Consider the following 16156-nt stretch of genomic DNA (forward strand, 5'->3'; position numbering starts at 1 on the left):
CTGGGAGTTGAAGTCCACAAACAACCTGCCTCCAGAAGCTGTGAATGCTCCAACACTGGAAGTTTTCAAGAAGAGACCGCACAACCATTTGTCTGAAATGGTACAGGGTTTCCTGCCTGAGCAGGGGGTTGGACTAGATGACCTCCAAGGTTCCTTCCAACTATTATTATTATTATTATTATTATTATTATTATTATTACTATTATTATTATTATTTCTTAAAATTCCCAAAGGTGGACACCCTGCTCTAAAGGCCATGATTCTCTGCTACTTGCTAACACACAAACTCTCATTCCACGGTAGACTGCCATGGAACACCGAGGCTCCACTTGAAAAAGGTCCTGGCCCCAGACCTGGAGAAAGACCCCCAGATTCTACCACTGCCAGTTGAAAAGGCTCCCCCCCACCCCACAGAGCATCTACAATCCCCGTATTATTAGTAGCACCCCTGCTCTCTGCAGTCGCATTCAGATTTCCCGAGCAGTTTTTTTTCAGGACCCAATTTTCTACTTTTTTTAAAAAAAATTATTCGTCCAACAAAAATTACAAATTCTAACAAGCAAAATAACAAAATTAAAATGTAACGGGGAGAACAGGCGCGTTAGTGCATTTACACATGTCTCCTTAGGGACTTCTTAAATAAAGAGCGAGGTCCAGAGAAGTTAAATTAGAAGGAAAATTATGAAAGTTAATAGCTGAGAGAAACGAATCGGGTAAGATATTCCTGACGTTGACAATTGTTACAAAAATTTATTTCGTTTTGTATTGCTTCATTTTACCCAAGGCAGAGTAATAAGCGATAGTAACAATTATTGCTTGCATTTTAAAACCTGCAAAGACACCCCTCTTTTAAGTAAGGTCTTTAAAGACCAGAGACATTCATTTGTGTTGCGTTTTCGTACTTCAGCTTCCTACGGGCCATGTTGTCTTCTTTGAAACCTTAAGCCAACTTCTATAACAGAACAACAGTGCTGGAAGGGACCTTGGAGGTCTTCTAGTCTGACCCCCTGCTCAGGCAGGAAACCCTAAACCATTTCAATGGCTCTCCAGTCTCTTCTTAAAAACCTCCAGGGATGGAGCAGAGACAAGCTATGCAGAATAACAGAACAGAGTTGGAAGGGACCTTGGAGGTCTTCTAGTCCAGCCCCCTGCTCAAGCAGGAGACCCTTAGAGAATAACAAAGTTGGAAGGGACCCTGGAGGTCCTCTAGTCCAGCCCCCATGCCCAAGCAGAAGACCCTTGCAGAATAACAGAGTTGGAAGGGACCTTGGAGGTCTTCTAGTCCAACCCCTTGCTCAAGCAGGAGACCCTTGCAGAATAACAGAGTTGGGAGGGACCTTGGAGGTCTTCTAGTCCAACCCCCTTTCAGGCAGGAGACCCTTGCAGAACAACATAGTTGGAAGGGACCTCGGAGGTCCTCTAGTCCAACCCCATGCCCAAGCAGGAGACCCTTGCAGAATAACATAGTTGGAAGGGACCTTGGAGGTCTTCTAGTCCAGCCCCTTGCCCAAGCAGGAAAACAGCTCTCCAAATCTCTTCTTAAAAACCTCCAGTGATAACATACCCACCACTTCTGGAGGCAAAGTCTACGCTCGTTCCAAACAGGAAAACTCAAAAGCCTCCTCCTGTAAAAAAAAACCCAGCTCTTGCAAATTGCCCTTCCCCTTTTCCCCTGAACGCTTTTAAACCGCTTCCCCGTGGATCGCCTCGTGGTCCCCTATCCAAAGACCAGCACAGCTGGGCTCGGCAAAAAATTAGCCAAAGTCGGGCAGGTGCAAAAGGGGGGGGGGGGGAAGACAAAGAAACCTCATCGGAGCCCAGCACGGCGTGGAAGGGAAGCAAACAGCGGGGTCCGGCGAGGTCACGCGGCCCCCCGAAACCTACCGACCCTCCACTCCCCTCCGAACCCCGCAAGTGCGCTTCGCGAGCCGCGCGGCCGCTTTTAAAGAAAACCCGCCGCGTGACGTCACGGGCGCTCGGCCAATCGCCGCCGCGCCTGCCCGCTTCGCCTCCGGAAAGGGGCGGGGCGGATACGCGCCCTGCCGCGAGCGCGAGACCCGCGAGCGGAGCCGCGCGGGGATTGGCTGTCCGGGGCGGCGGGGGGGGCGTGGCCGGAGCAAAACCTGGCCGTGCGCGGAGGGAGGAGGGGGGGAGTGGGCGAGCAGAAGAGCCATGGAGCCGCTGCGGGAGCTGCGCGTGGGCTTCATCGGCGCGGGGCGCATGGCGGGCGCGGTGGCCCGGGCGATGCTGCTGGCAGGTAAGGGGGGGAGGGATGCACGCGGGGTGCAGCTCTGCAGGCAGGCGGGCGCTTTTGCAGGCACGGAGCCCCCCCTCCCCAGTTGGAAGACCCGGCTGGGGTCCTTGGAGGGGCTCAGATGCAAAGGGGGGGGGGGAGGCGGTGGGGCGCAAAAAGGGAAGGGGTCCCTTATTCAGAGGGATACCTTAATTAGAGAGGTCCCTAAGGGGGGTCCCTTACTTAGAGGGGTCCCTAACGGGTGTCACTTACTTAGAGGGGTCCCTTACTTAGAGGAGTCCCTAAGGGGCTTCCCTTACTCAGGGGGTACTTAAGAGGAGTCCCTTACTTAAGGGGTCCCAAAGGAATGGTCCCTTACTTAGAGGAGTCCCTAAGGGGAGTCCCTTACTCAAGAGGGATACTTAAGAGGAATCCCTTACTTAGAGGGGTCCCTAAGGAGTGGTCCCTTACTTAGAGGTGTCCCTTACTTAGAGGAGTCCCTAAGGGGCGTCCTTTACTCAGAGGGGTACTTAAGAGGAATCCCTTACTTAGAGGGGTCCCTAAGGAGTGGTCCCTTACTTAGAGTAGTCCCTTACTTANAGTGCAGCTCGCGCAGCAGCGGCGTTACGTGGGAGCGACGTGTCGCTCCCAACACCGCCCGCGCGGCCGCATTCTGGACCAGCTGAAGCCTCCGGATGCTCCTCATAGGGAGCCCCATGTAAAGAGCATTACAGTAGTCCAGGCGGGAGGTGACGAGAGCCTGAGTGACTGTGCGCAAAGCATCCCGGTCCAGAAAAGGAGTCCCTTACTTAGAGGAGTCCCTTACTTAGAGGAGTCCCTGAGGGGAGTCCCTTACTCAGAGGGGTACTTAAGAGGAATCCCTTACTTAGAGGGGTCCCTAAGGAGTGGTCCCTTACTTAGAGGAGTCCCTTACTTAGAGGAGTCCCTAAGGGGAGTCCCTTACTCAGAGGGGTACTTAAGAGGAATCCCTTACTTAAAGGGGTCCCTAAGGAGGAGTCCCTTACTTAGAGGAGTCCCTACGGGGCGTCCCTTACTCAGAGTGGTACTTAAGAGGAGTCCCTTACTTAGAGGGGTCCCTAAGGGGCATCCCTTACTCAGAGTGGTACTTAAGAGGAGTCCCTTACTTAGAGGGGTCCCTAAGGAGTGGTCCCTTACTTAGAGGAGTCCCTACGGGGCGTCCTTTACTCAGAGGGGTACTTAAGAGGAATCCCTTACTTAGAGGGGTCCCTAAGGAGTGGTCCCTTACTTAGAGGAGTCCCTTACTTAGAGGAGTCCCTAAGGGGAGTCCCTTAGAGGGGTACTTAAGAGAAATCCCTTACTTAGAGGGGTCCCTAAGGAGGAGTCCCTTACTTAGAGGAGTCCCTAAGGGGCGTCCCTTACTCAGAGTGGTACTTAAGAGGAGTCCCTTACTTAGAGGGGTCCCTAAGGGGTGTCCCTTACTCAGAGTGGTACTTAAGAGGAGTCCCTTACTTAGAGGGGTCCCTAAGGAGTGGTCTCTTACTTAGAGGAGTCCCTAAGGGGGGATCCCTTACTAAGAGGAGGATTACCTGTAATTCAGTAGTATGTTTCAGATCCCTAATGAGAGACTCTTTGAAGCACCAATCATTTCAGATTACTTGCCCTGAAATCAATTAGGATTAACAGAAGGGACCTTGGAGGTCTTCTAGTCCACCCCCCGCCCCCGCTCAGGCAGGAAACCCTCTACCATTTCAGACAAATGGCTGTCCAGTCTCTTCTTAAAAACCTCCAGTGGTGGAGCACCCACAACGTCTGGTGGCAAGCCGTTCCACTGGTTAATTCTCCTCACTGTTAGGAAGTTTCTCCTTAATTCTAGGTTGCTTCTCTCCTTGATTAATTTTAGATTACAGGTAGTCCTCAGTTTACAACTGTTTGTTTAGTGAACGTTCAAAGTTACAACAGCACTAAAAAAAAGTGACTTATGACTATTTTTCACACTTCCCCACGGTCATGGGATGAAAATTCGGACGCTTGGCAACTGACTCATATTTATGACGGTCGCAGTGTCCCCGGGTCACACGATCCCCTTTTGCGATCTTCCTGGCAAGAAAAGTCCATGGGGAAGCCAGATTCAACTTAACCCTGTTAGTAACTTAACTGCAGCGATTCACTTAACTGTGACAAAAAACGTTATAAAATGGGGCAAAACTCACTTAACAAATGTTTCACTTAACGGAACCTTTGAGATCCATTGTGGTTGTAAATTGAGGACTACCTGTACTGTAATGTAAATGGGGGAGTGATATTGCTGTAAAGGAAGAGGCAGGTTTGCTCCTGTTTGTAAGTTTTTACAACTTTACTGCTATCGTGGAAACTTACTGCAGTCATGGAAAAATCTCGGTTTGTTTTTTTCCTCCTCTGTTTTTCTCAGTCATCTCACCTCACTCCGACTTCCCTGAAGTCTGGAAATTCCTCTGGAAATTTTGCTTTGATCTGGAAATTATGGAAGGAAAAATTTTCTAAGGGAATCCAACTTTTCCTTCCATAATTCCCTTTCTGACCTTTGGGCTGCTTTTCATCAAACCACGTTTTTAACCATAGCATTGAGTCTGTTTTCTTAATATTTTCTTTTTCTTTTTCTTTTTTTAAAGTTTTTTATTAATAAAACAATTAAAACAAAAAAGGACATGACATGACGTTCCAGTATATATAATCCTAACAATTCGTTCCTTATCATATTTAAAGTTCTATATATACATCTCTCTCTCTATATATATACATATATTCCCCTATCTAATACAATATTATACAATCTTGAGCTTATTTCTCTATATATTAACATATAATTTTATATACCACAAACTTAAACTTTAACTCAAAACCCGAACAGTTCTTCTTGACTCGTACCAGCAGTAAAATTTGTCCCAGATTCCAAAATAGTCCGTTTCTGTCTTGTCTTTTAGTTCCATAGTTAGCCTGTCCATGTCCGCACACGATAAAAACTCTGGTTTCTCTTCAGATCGTATAAATCTTTCGCCTTTTTTCTTAATATTTTCTGAATGCCCAATTTTAACCCCAGGGAAAAGCAATTTATGCTCAGAAAAAGGTGCACAGTCCTGGGAAAACATATGTTTGGTTGAAGAATTGATAACACGGCATGCAACTTGTAAACGCTGAACCATCTTTTTCGATCGAGTGCTGAAAAGCGTCAAGAACAGCCTGTTTAAAAATATATTTTCACCATCTCAAATTTTGTCTTTCAACGAAAAATGGCACCGGGAGAATAGCCAAATTGGCTAGAAACCACTCTGTTCTTGCATTTATTCAATGAATTTATATAAAATGGTTACCCTGGCCCCCATAGCAAAGTGTTATCTGTTTGCTGGACAGCGAGTTAACATTAGAATTGCACTTTTTTTTCCTTTCAAATTCCAAACAAGCTGTTCCATTCTCACAGGAAATGTTCCAGAGGAACAACATTTTTTTGGGGGGGGGGGTATGAAATCCAAATCAAAAAGGTTTTAGATTTGAAACCTTTTGTCCAAGTCTAATCAAAGTACATTTAAACACACACACACACACACATTTAAACAGCATAAAAATATGTTAGGGGTATATTTGTATTCTATTTGGACAGACACCCCCCCTCCCCGAAACAAGTGCAATAATCAGAAATCAGACAGATGTTAATAAGCTGTATTGCTTTTAAATTAATGTCCTTTTCATTCAGTTGCTTAGCAGTGGAAAGTCTGTTCCTGATTGTAGAGATTCTCTGTCCTCCAGGTCATGGTTGTCCCAAAGGCGCTTTTTTCACGAAGCAACTGGACTTTCTTGTTTTTCTTTGAAGATGTTTTGCTTCTCATCCAAGAAGCTTCTTCAGCTCTGACTGGATGGTGGGGAAGGATTTATATTCCTTGCAGACTCTTTCTTTCTTTCTTTCTTTCTTTCTTTCTTTCTTTCTTTCTTTCTTTCTTTCTTTCTTTCTCTTTCTTTCTTTCTTTCTTTCTTTCTTTCTTTCTTTCTTTCTTTCTCTTCTTTCTCTCCTTTCTCTCCTTTCCTTCATTCCTTCCTTTCTTTTCCCTTTTTTCTCTTTCTTTCTTTCTTTCTTTCTTTCTTTCTCTTTCTTTCTTTATGTCTCTCCTATCCTTCTCCTTGTTTACCTCCCATCTTCCTCTTCCTCTTCCCCTTTCATCCTTCTCCCAAAGGTGCTTTTTCAAGAGGCAACTGGACTTTTTTTGTTTTTCTTTGAAGACATTTTGCTTCTCATCCTAGAAGCTTCTTCAGCTCTGACTGGATGGTGGGGAAGGATTTATATTCCTTGCAGACTCTCTTTCTTTCTTTCTTTCTTCCTTTCTTCCTTCCTTCCTTCCTTCCTTCCTTCCTTCCTTTCCATATTTCTTTCCTTTCTTTTCTTTCTCTGTATCTCGTTGTCTCTCTCTCCTGTCCTTCTCCTCCTTTCCCTCCCTTCTTCTTCTTTCTCTTTCATCCTTCTCCCAAAGGTGCTTTTTCAAGACGCAACTGGACTTTCTTTGTTTTTCTTTGAAGACGTTTTGCTTCTCCTCCAAGAAGCTTCTTCAGCTCTGACTGAAGGGTTATTTGTATTCTTTTAGAGAGTCGTTGAGAGTCCCCACCATCCAATCAACCCCCAAGTGGCCTCAACAACTCTCTGAAAGGATGCAAATGACCGGCTGTCTGCAAGGAGTATAAATCCTTCCATTCCCCCACCATCCAGTCAGAGCTGAGGAAGCTTCTGGGATGGGAAGCGAAACGTCTTCAAAGAAAAACGAGAAAGTCCAGTTGCCTCCTGAAAAAAACACCTTTGAGGCATCTGATCCTGACTGATGTAAGTGGAGAACTTTACGGCATGCTCAATCTCATCCAGCAGTTCAGAAGCTCTCCTGCTTTCTGGGCTGAGATGAGCAGAGAGTTCTTAACTTATGCAAATGTTAATTAGCGCAGAAGACAAGAAGTGTCAAGGAAGGGTACTATTTCTCTGGAATCTGCCCTTCAGGATCCACTGTCCTGCAGCATCCCAAAGTCTTAGTCTTGCAAGACAATCCAGGAGGACCTCAAGGTCGCTGGCACCGAAAATGGATGGACACTCAAGCGGAACCCACGAAGAGATGCCTCCTCCGCTTGGAGCGCGATAGGAAACATCTCACAAGACAGAAAAGGCTACTTGAGTTCCAGAGACAGCTCGGAAGCCAGGCTAAAGTGGATCCAGTTGAAAAGTCCAATTCTGCAAATCCTAAAACTGGGTCACCATCACAGTCTCAAGTGGCCTGGTCCAAAGGGGAATATTGGAGATCCAATGGTAACTGTCCGATCTATTGGGGTCTAAAATGTTTCGTTGGTAGAAGATGAACCCTTGGAAAGTTGGACGTTGAAGCAGCCTCTCTCTTTCAGACGTATTAACCATCCTTGAGACTAGGTTTTCCTCAACCGTGGCAGTTTTAAGGCGTCTGGATTTCGACTCTTCAGGATTCTGGGAGTTGAAGTCCACACATCTTAAAATTACTCAGGGTTGAGAGACGCGGCTATAAAGTATGCCAACGTCCATCAACACCACCATTTTCTGAAGCTTTCTGCTCATCCTGGGGTAGAACCAATGAAACGGCTTATACCGTATATATAATCTGAACTAGACTGTCTTGTTTCGCTGTGTCACATAATATATGTGGGTATATACATCATTCTGCATTTATTTATTTTTGTCATATTTATCTAGTGTACATTGGCGGTGGTGACCTTTTGAGAGCTGTATGCAACGGAATTTCACTTTAATGTATGCCGATTAGTGTACATTCAAAGTGACAATAAAGTTATTCTATTCTTTTCTATTCTGAATTCTGTTCTATTCTAAATTCTATTCTATCCTATCTTATTCTGAATTCTGTTCTATATCTATTTCTATTTCTATTCTCTATTCTGTTCTATTTCTATTTCTATTCTTTATTCTATTCTAATCTTCATTCTATTCTATTCTGAATTCTATCCTATCCTATTCTGAATTTTATCCTATTCCTTTTCTTTTCTATTCGATTCTGCTATTCTATTCTCTATTCTATTCTACTCTATTCTTTATTCTATTCTGCTATTCTATTCTATTCTTTATTCTATTCTATTTATTCTATTCTCCTGTTCTATTCTATTCTATATTCTACTATTCTATTCTATTCTTTAGTCTATTCTGTTCTATTCTTATTCTATTCTAATCTATTCTATTCTATTCTTTAGTCTATTCTGTTCTTTATTCTGTTCTGTTCTATTCTATTCTCTCCTTATTCTATTCTATTCCCTATTTTCTATTCTATACTATTCTATTCTAATTCTATTTTATTCTATTCTATAATTCTATTCTATTCTATAATTTTATTCTAATTCTATTCTATTCTATTCCTTTGTTAGAGACAAAAAGGCCAGTTGCCTTTTGGAAAAAGTACCTTTTGAAACAATTGGCAGGATCTTCTCACCTTGACCTTCACCCAACATACGAGGTGTAGCAAGAAATCTGAACTGCTCTTCAGCAGAGTTGATGGGATGTCCAGCACATCCTAATTTAAATATTTAGATTTTAGAGGTGTCTTGTAGCTTTATCCCCTGTTGTAAGTCTTGGGCGTTTAGAACTCAGCGAGTTTGCAATCCAGTGATGAGTTCTACTACTATTGCCATCCTTTCTCCTCTCTCTCTCTGCAGGAGAAGTCCAAGCAGTGAATATTCTGGCCAGCGCTCCATCCAACAGGAATCTGGACAAATTCCAGGTAAATATGTACAGGTAAAGTTTTCCCCTGTCCAGTCATTTCTACTGCTCGTAGATGGGATGGGATGGAATGGAATAGGGAAGGGAAGGGAGGAGAGGAGAGAATACAAGAAAATAGAATAGGAGAGAATAGAATAGGAGAGTACAGAATAGAATAGAATAGAATAGAATAAACAAAGCTGGAAGGGACCTTGGAGGTCATCTAGTCCAACCCCCTGCTCAGGCAGGAGACCCTATACCATTTCGGACAAATGGCTGTCCAGTCTCTTCTTAAAAACATCCAGTGATGAATAATTCACCGCTTCTGGAGGCAGGCTGTTCCACTGGTTAATTGTTCTAGCTGTCAGGAAGTTTCTCCTTAGTTCTAGGTTGCTTCTCTCCTTGGTTAGTTTCCATCCGTTGCTTCTTGTCCTGCCTTTAGGTGCTTTGGAGAATAGCTTGACTCCCTCTTCTTTGGGGCAGCCCCTGAGATACTGGAAGATTGCTATCCTGTCCCCCCTCGTCCTTCTCCTCGTTAAACTAGACCAGGGGTAGGCAATCTTGGCTCTTTTATGACCCGTGGACTTCAACTCCCAGAATTCCTGAGCCAGCTTGGCTCAGCTTGGAAACCTCTCCCTTTCCCCTCAGCATGGCTGGCTCCGGATTCTGGGAGTTGAAGTCCACCAGTCACAAAAGAGCCCAGGTTGCCTACCCCTGAGCTAGAAACACCCAATTCCAGCAACCGTTCCTTGTATGTTTTAGCCTCCAGCCCCTTCAACAATTAACCAGTGGAACAACCTGCCTCCAGAAGCGGTGAATGCTCCAACACTGGAAGTTTTTAAGAAGAGACTGGACAGCCATTTTTTCCGAAATGGTATAGGGTTTCCTGCCTGGGCAGGGGGTTGGACTTGATGACCTCCAAGGTCCCTTCCAACTTTATTATTATTATTATTATTATCATCGTCTTTTTCTTTCTTTTTTTATTTCCTCCTTCCGACATAAGAGCTTCTCCTGCCAGACGACCCACTGCAACGTGGAGGTGCTGGAGAAGTGCTCCTTCGTATTCCTGGCCACCAAGCCCCACGTCCTCCCGGCCGTCCTGCGAGAGATCGGCCCCGCCGTCACGCCCAGGCACGTCCTCGTTTCAATGGCCGCTGGCGTCCCCCTCCGCACCCTGGAAGAGGTGAGTTCCTGGAGGAAGGAAACCTATAGGGATACCGATCGTCCTCGGCTTACGTCCACAATTGAGCCCAGGGTTTATGTGGCTAAGCGAGACATTTGTGAAGGGAGCTTTGTCCCGTTTTACGGCTTTTCTTGCCACCGTTGTTAAGTGGATCACTGCAGTGGTTAAATTAGTCGCACGGTCGTTAAATGAATCTGGCTCCCCCCCCTTGACTTTGCTTGTCCTGTGTCCACGTGAGCCTGGGGCACGGCGGCCGTCGTAAATCTGAACCGGTGGTCAGGCCTCCGGATCTGAATCACGTGACCGCAGGGCTGCTGCGACGGTCGTAAGTGTGGAAAAACAGTCGTGAGTCGGTTTTTTTTCACTGCCGTTGTAACTTCGAACGGTCACTAAACGAACTGCTGTAAGTCGAGGATTTATCTGTATTCGGGCATGTCCAGGATCCCCGTCCCAGGCTCAAAAGAGGTTTTTTGCAAACAGTTGCTGCACTTGTTAAAGCCCAGCAGTCGGGGTTCTGTTCATCGGGAGTCCCTCCTTGAGCAGGGGGTTGGACTAGAGGACCTCCAAGGTCCCTTCCAGCTCGGTTACTCTGTCCCACAAGAGCCCTACCCAGGCTGGACAACAGGATCCGTGGGTATCGCTGTCCCTGGGAACAGGAAGTGGCAGTGGCGGGGCCCGATTCACATTTACCTCCTTTCTCAGTTTAATAGAGTTTACTCCCTCTTGACGCCTTCTCACGTTTAGCTTTTGTATATGCTGTTTTATATTTGAAGACTTTATTTTACCTGCCCAGAGTCCAAAGATTGCTTGCTTGCTTCCTTACTTTGTCCCTTACCTCCCCTCCCCTCCCCATCTCGCATAAACTCTTGCCTTCTTATTTTTAACTTTTATATATACTGTTTTATATGTTAATATTTTATCTGCCCAGAGTCCAAGGTTTGCTTGCTTGCTTGCTTGCTTGCTTGCTTGCTTGCTTGCTTGCTTGCTTCCTTCCTTCCTTCCTTCCTTCCTTCCTTCCTTCCTTCCTTCCTTCCTTCCTTCCCATCTCACATATGCTCTTGCCTTCTTCTCATTTTAAACTTTTATATATAGATATAGGTTCTCCTGCTTGAGCAGGGGGCTGGACTAGAAGACCTCCAAGGTCCCTTCCAGCTTCTATTCTATTCTATTCCATATTGCATTGTATTGTATTCCATTCCATCCCATATTGTATTCCATTCCATATTGTATTGTATTGCATTGCACTGTTCCGTTCTGTTCCATTCCATATTCTAGTCTAGTCTAGTCTAGTCTATATTAATTTTCTATTTTCTATTCTATATTCTGTTCTGTTCTATATAGGTATAAGTTCTTCTGTTCGAGCAGGGGGCTGGACTAGAAGACCTCCAAAATCCCTTCCAGCTTCTATTCCATTCCATTCCTATTCTCTATTCTATTCTTATTCCTATTCCTATTCTATTCTACCAGTGGAACAACCTGCCTCCAGAAGCTGTGAATGCTCCAATACTGGAAATTTTTAAGAAGAGACTGAACAGCCATTTGTCTGAAAGGGTATATAGGGTTTCCTGCCTGAGCAGGGGGTTGGACTAGATGACCTCCAAGGTCCCTTCCAGCTCCTGTTCTGTTCTATTCTATTCTATTCCATTCCATTCTATTCCACTCCATATTTTCTATTCTATTCTATTCTATATTCTATTCCTCTATATTGTATTCTATATTCCATTCTGTTCTATATTCTGTTCTTTTATGTTCTATTAAACGAAATTCCTCCTAAATTCTAGGTTGCTTCTCTCCTTGATTAGTTTCCATCCGTTGCTTCTTGTCCTGCCTTCAGGCGCTTTGGAGAATAGCTTGACTCCCTCTTCTTTGTGGCAGCCCCTCAAATATTAGAATACTGCTATCATGTCCCCCCTAGTCCTTCTCTTCATTAAACTAGACATTCCCAATTCCAGCAACCGTTCCTTATATGTTTTAGCCTGCAGTCCCTTAATCATCTTTGTTGCTCTTCTCTGCACTCTTTCTAGAGTCTCAACATCTTTTTTACATAATGGTGACCAAAACTGGATGCAGGATTCCAAGTGTGGCCTTACCAAGGCCTTGTAAAGTGGTATTAACACTTCACCTGATCCTGATTCCATCCCTCTGTTAATGCAGCCCAGCACTGTGTTGGCTTTTTGGGCAGCTGCAGCACACGGCTGGCTCCTATTTGAGTGATGATCCTCCAGGATTCAGTCGTGACCGTTCCCTTCTCTCCTTCCTCGCAGCTGCTTCCCGTGGGCACCCAGGTCCTGCGGATCATGCCCAACCTGCCTTGCGAGGTGCAGTCGGGAGCCGTCCTGCTCACCCGGGGCTCCTCCGTGGGAAAAGAGGAGACCTCTGTGCTGAAGGCCCTCCTGGCTCCCTGCGGGTTGTGCGAAGAGGCGCCCGAATCCTACATCGACATCCACACGGCGCTGAGCGGCAGCGGCGTGGCTTACGTGAGTCTCCTTTTCCGCCCCGTCCTTAATCAGCCTCTTACACAGCCGGTCCTCGACTTAGCGACCGTTCGTTTAGCGACCGCTTGCAGATACAACGGCGCTGAAAAGCGACTTGGGACCGTTTTTCGCCCTTGACAGCCGTCGCGCCGTCTGCCTGCTCACGGGATCGACATTCAGGCGCTTGGCCAATGACTCGTCTTTAATGACGGTCATGGCGTCCCGGGGTCACGTGATCCGCTTTTGCGACCTTCACTTAACAACGGTTTGTAAAATGGGGCAGAGTCGAGGTTTACCTGCGTTCGTTGCAAATTGCACATGAGGCATCTGCCCCTCTCCCAGTTCCATCAGGCAGTGGCTTTTTCAAAGAATCTTTTAAGTTTCTAGTCCACATGCAGGTGTTCCCACCAGGTCCTCTTCCTTTTTCTGCAACCTGATTTTGTCCTTAGCCCCCCCCCCCCAAAAATAATAATAATTAGGAACCCAAACCTTGGGTGACCTCCAAAAATAACCAGTATACACAGGATTTGATTTGTTTAAGATTGAAAACTTAGATCTAAAAGGGAAAAGAACATTAATTATCATGAATACGTTTGATTTATTGATTAACCCAGGCAATATATATAATGGTTTTGATTTATCAAAGGGGATATTGCATTATTACATTTATCAATAAATTTTTAGCTTATACGTATCTTAATTACATTCAATCTTTATAAACAATCCATATCCTGTTATTAATTTTTACATAACTTTTAATTTCTCATCAATATTCCAATTTAACCTTTGCTATCCAGAATTTTCAGATGATTTAATGTGGGAAATCGATAATTTTTAGGAAATAGAACAAGATTACATTTCAATAGATAAAATGTGTATTTTGGATATTATGGTTTGTTATGAAGTGAGGTAAGGGAAACCTTGGTTACCCAAAGTCTGAAAATTATGGATATCAAAGGTTAAATTGGAATATTGATGAGAAATTAAAAGTTATGTAAAAATTAATAACAGGATATGGATTGTTTACGAAGATTGAATGTAATTAAGATACGTATAAGCTAAAAACAATGATAAATGTAATAATGATGTTTTTATTGTTGATATAATTAGAAATGTACTGGCTTGAATACGAGACAGTAAATTTTAAGGGAAAAAGAGAAGAAATATCTGATGTTGTAACCTGAGATTTGCACTAAAGATTTTGTTATTGAGCTATTGATTAACCCAGTCACCTCGTTGCTTTTTTAAATACTCAAACATAAAATTGGAAAATCAATAAAATATTATAAAAAAATAAAAATAAATAACCAGTATATCTCAGCTTTCCTCATCATAGTTACTAGAGATGTTGGCTTGTTGCCCTGTCTTATTAGGAATTTTGGAAGTTGTACTTCAACACTTAGGTAGACCTCAATCTGTGAAAATGTCCTCAACTTATGACCATATCTGAGCCGAGAATTTCTGTCACTAAGTGAGACAGTTAAGTGAATTTGGCCTCATTTTACGACCTTTCTTGCCACACTCGTTCAGTGAATCACGGAAGTTGTGAAGGTAGTCGCACGGTCGTTAAGCGAATCGGGCTTCCCCTCATTGCAGGGGAAGGCAACCTTGGCTGTTTTATGACTCGTGGACTTCAACTCCCAGAATTCCTGAGCCAGCATGGGGAACTATGGCCCCTTCATGACTTGTGGACTTCAACTCCCAGAATTCCTGAGCCAACATGGGGGAACTATGGCCCCTTCATGACTTGTGGACTTCAACTCCCAGAATTCCTCAGCCAGTATGGCTCAGCTTGGAAACCTCTCCCTTTCCCCTCAGCATGGCTGGCTCAGGAATTCTGGGAGTTGAAGTCCACGAGTCATGAAAGAGCCAAGGTTGCCTACCCCTGGTCTATATTATGGGTGTCCAACCACGGGAACTTTAAGACTTTGAACTTCAACTCCCAGAATTCCTGAGCCAGCCATGCTGAGGGGAAAGGGAGAGCTTTCCAAGCTGAGCCATGCTGGCTCAGGAATTCTGGGAGTTGAAGTCCACCAGTCATGAAGGGGCCAAAGTTTCCCCCATGCTGGCTCAGGAATTCTGGGAGTTGAAGTCCACCAGTCATGAAGGGGCCATAGTTCCTCCATGCTGGCTCAGGAATTCTGGGAGTTGCAGTCCGCGAGTCATGAAGGGGCCATAGTTCCCCCATGCTGGCTCAGGAATTCTGGGAGTTGAAGTCCACGAGTCATAAAAGGGCCAAGGTTGCCTACCCTTGCCCCATTGACTTTGCTTGACAGAAGATTGTCAAAAGGGGATCCTGTGACCCCGGGACACTGTGACCGTCATAAATACGAGTCAGTTGCGAAACGGATAAATTTTAATCTCGGGGATGCTGCCACGGTCACAAATGTGAAAAACAGTCATAAGTTGACTTTTTTTTTTTAGTGCCGTTGTAACTCGGAGCGGTTGTCATTTGTATTTCGTGATAGAGGAGGGAGCGTGAGGTTTGGGACAGTTTTGGAAAGTTGAGAGGGAGTGCAGTTAATAATAATAATAAAAGTTGGAAGGGACCTTGGAGGTCTTCTAGTCCAACCCCCTGCTCAGGCAGGAAACCTTAGACCATGTCGGACAAATGGCTGTCCAGTCTCTTCTTAATGATTTCCAGTGTTGGAGCATTCACCGCTTCTGGAGGCAGGTTGTTCCACTAGTTAATTGTTCTCACTGTCAGGAATTTTCTCCTTAGTTCTAGTTGAGTCTCTGATTAGTTCATTCGGTCAGCCCTGTCCTCCCATCTCTTCAAACCTCCAAAGCTTTACGGGCAGGCCTCGACTTACGACGGTTCACTTAGTGACTGTTCAAAGTTACAAGTTTCCTCCTCCTCCTCACAGGTCTACATGTTCGCGGAAGCCCTAGCGGAAGGGGCCGTGAAGATGGGGATGCCCGGCCCGCTCGCCAACAAGATTGCAGCTCAGACTTTGTTGGTAAGGAGTGAGGGGGTCAGGACTTGGGTTCCAGTTCACATACTGCAGGGCTTCTTCTTTTTTTCGGAACCCCCCTCTGTCAAAGCCCAACATACCGTGTTTGTGCACCATTCGGTCTTGATTATTGCAACAGCCTCTACATGGAGCTGCCCTTGAAAAGTACAGGTAGTTAAGCCTTCCACTCCTCCTTCTCCTCCTCCTCCTCCTCCCTTCCACAAACCCTCCTCCCAACAATATTACTTAGTTGGATAATGAAACATCTGCAAGAAAACCACCAAGCTCAGAGAACACCAAGGACCCCACAGTTCTGCTCCTCCTCCTCCTCCCAGACCCTACTCCCTCCTACCACTGATGATATTACCTAGTTGGGTCATGAAACATCTGCAAGAAAGCAGCCAAGCTCAGAGAACACCAAGGACCTCACAGTCGTCGTCGTCCTCCTCCTCCTCCTCCTCCTCCCAGACCCTCCTCCTTCCTACCACTGATATTACCTAGTTGGGTCATGAAACGTCTGCAAGAAAACCACCCAGCTGAGAGAGCACCAAGGACCCCACAGTTCTCCTCCTCCTCCTCCTCCTCCTCCTCCTC

At 45.2% G+C, this 16156-nt stretch overlaps 2 protein-coding genes across 2 annotated transcripts in view; one reads left to right on the forward strand and one right to left on the reverse strand.

Annotated features, from left to right (window-relative positions):
• Positions 1–922, reverse strand: part of LOC107297611 (protein brambleberry-like) — an 18570-nt gene extending 17648 nt beyond the window's left edge. Inside the window, exon 1 of the mRNA XM_029286354.1 lies at positions 893–922. Within this exon, the coding sequence (XP_029142187.1) occupies positions 893–922 (30 nt within the window). The remainder of the gene's footprint in view (positions 1–892) is intronic.
• A 1250-nt stretch (positions 923–2172) lies between these two features.
• Positions 2173–15568, forward strand: LOC107297612 (pyrroline-5-carboxylate reductase 3-like; the record flags this gene model as incomplete). The annotated part of the gene is made up of 5 exons (XM_015826976.1): positions 2173–2257; positions 8909–8973; positions 9955–10134; positions 12399–12611; positions 15476–15568. Coding segments are annotated over exons 1-5 (636 nt in total), but the record flags the coding sequence as incomplete, so codon positions are not given.
• Positions 15569–16156: the final 588 nt, after the last annotated feature.

Source organism: Protobothrops mucrosquamatus, unplaced genomic scaffold, assembly GCF_001527695.2.
Source record: "Protobothrops mucrosquamatus isolate PMUCROS unplaced genomic scaffold, P.Mucros_1.0 scaffold3412, whole genome shotgun sequence".
Lineage (NCBI taxonomy): Eukaryota > Metazoa > Chordata > Lepidosauria > Squamata > Viperidae > Protobothrops > Protobothrops mucrosquamatus.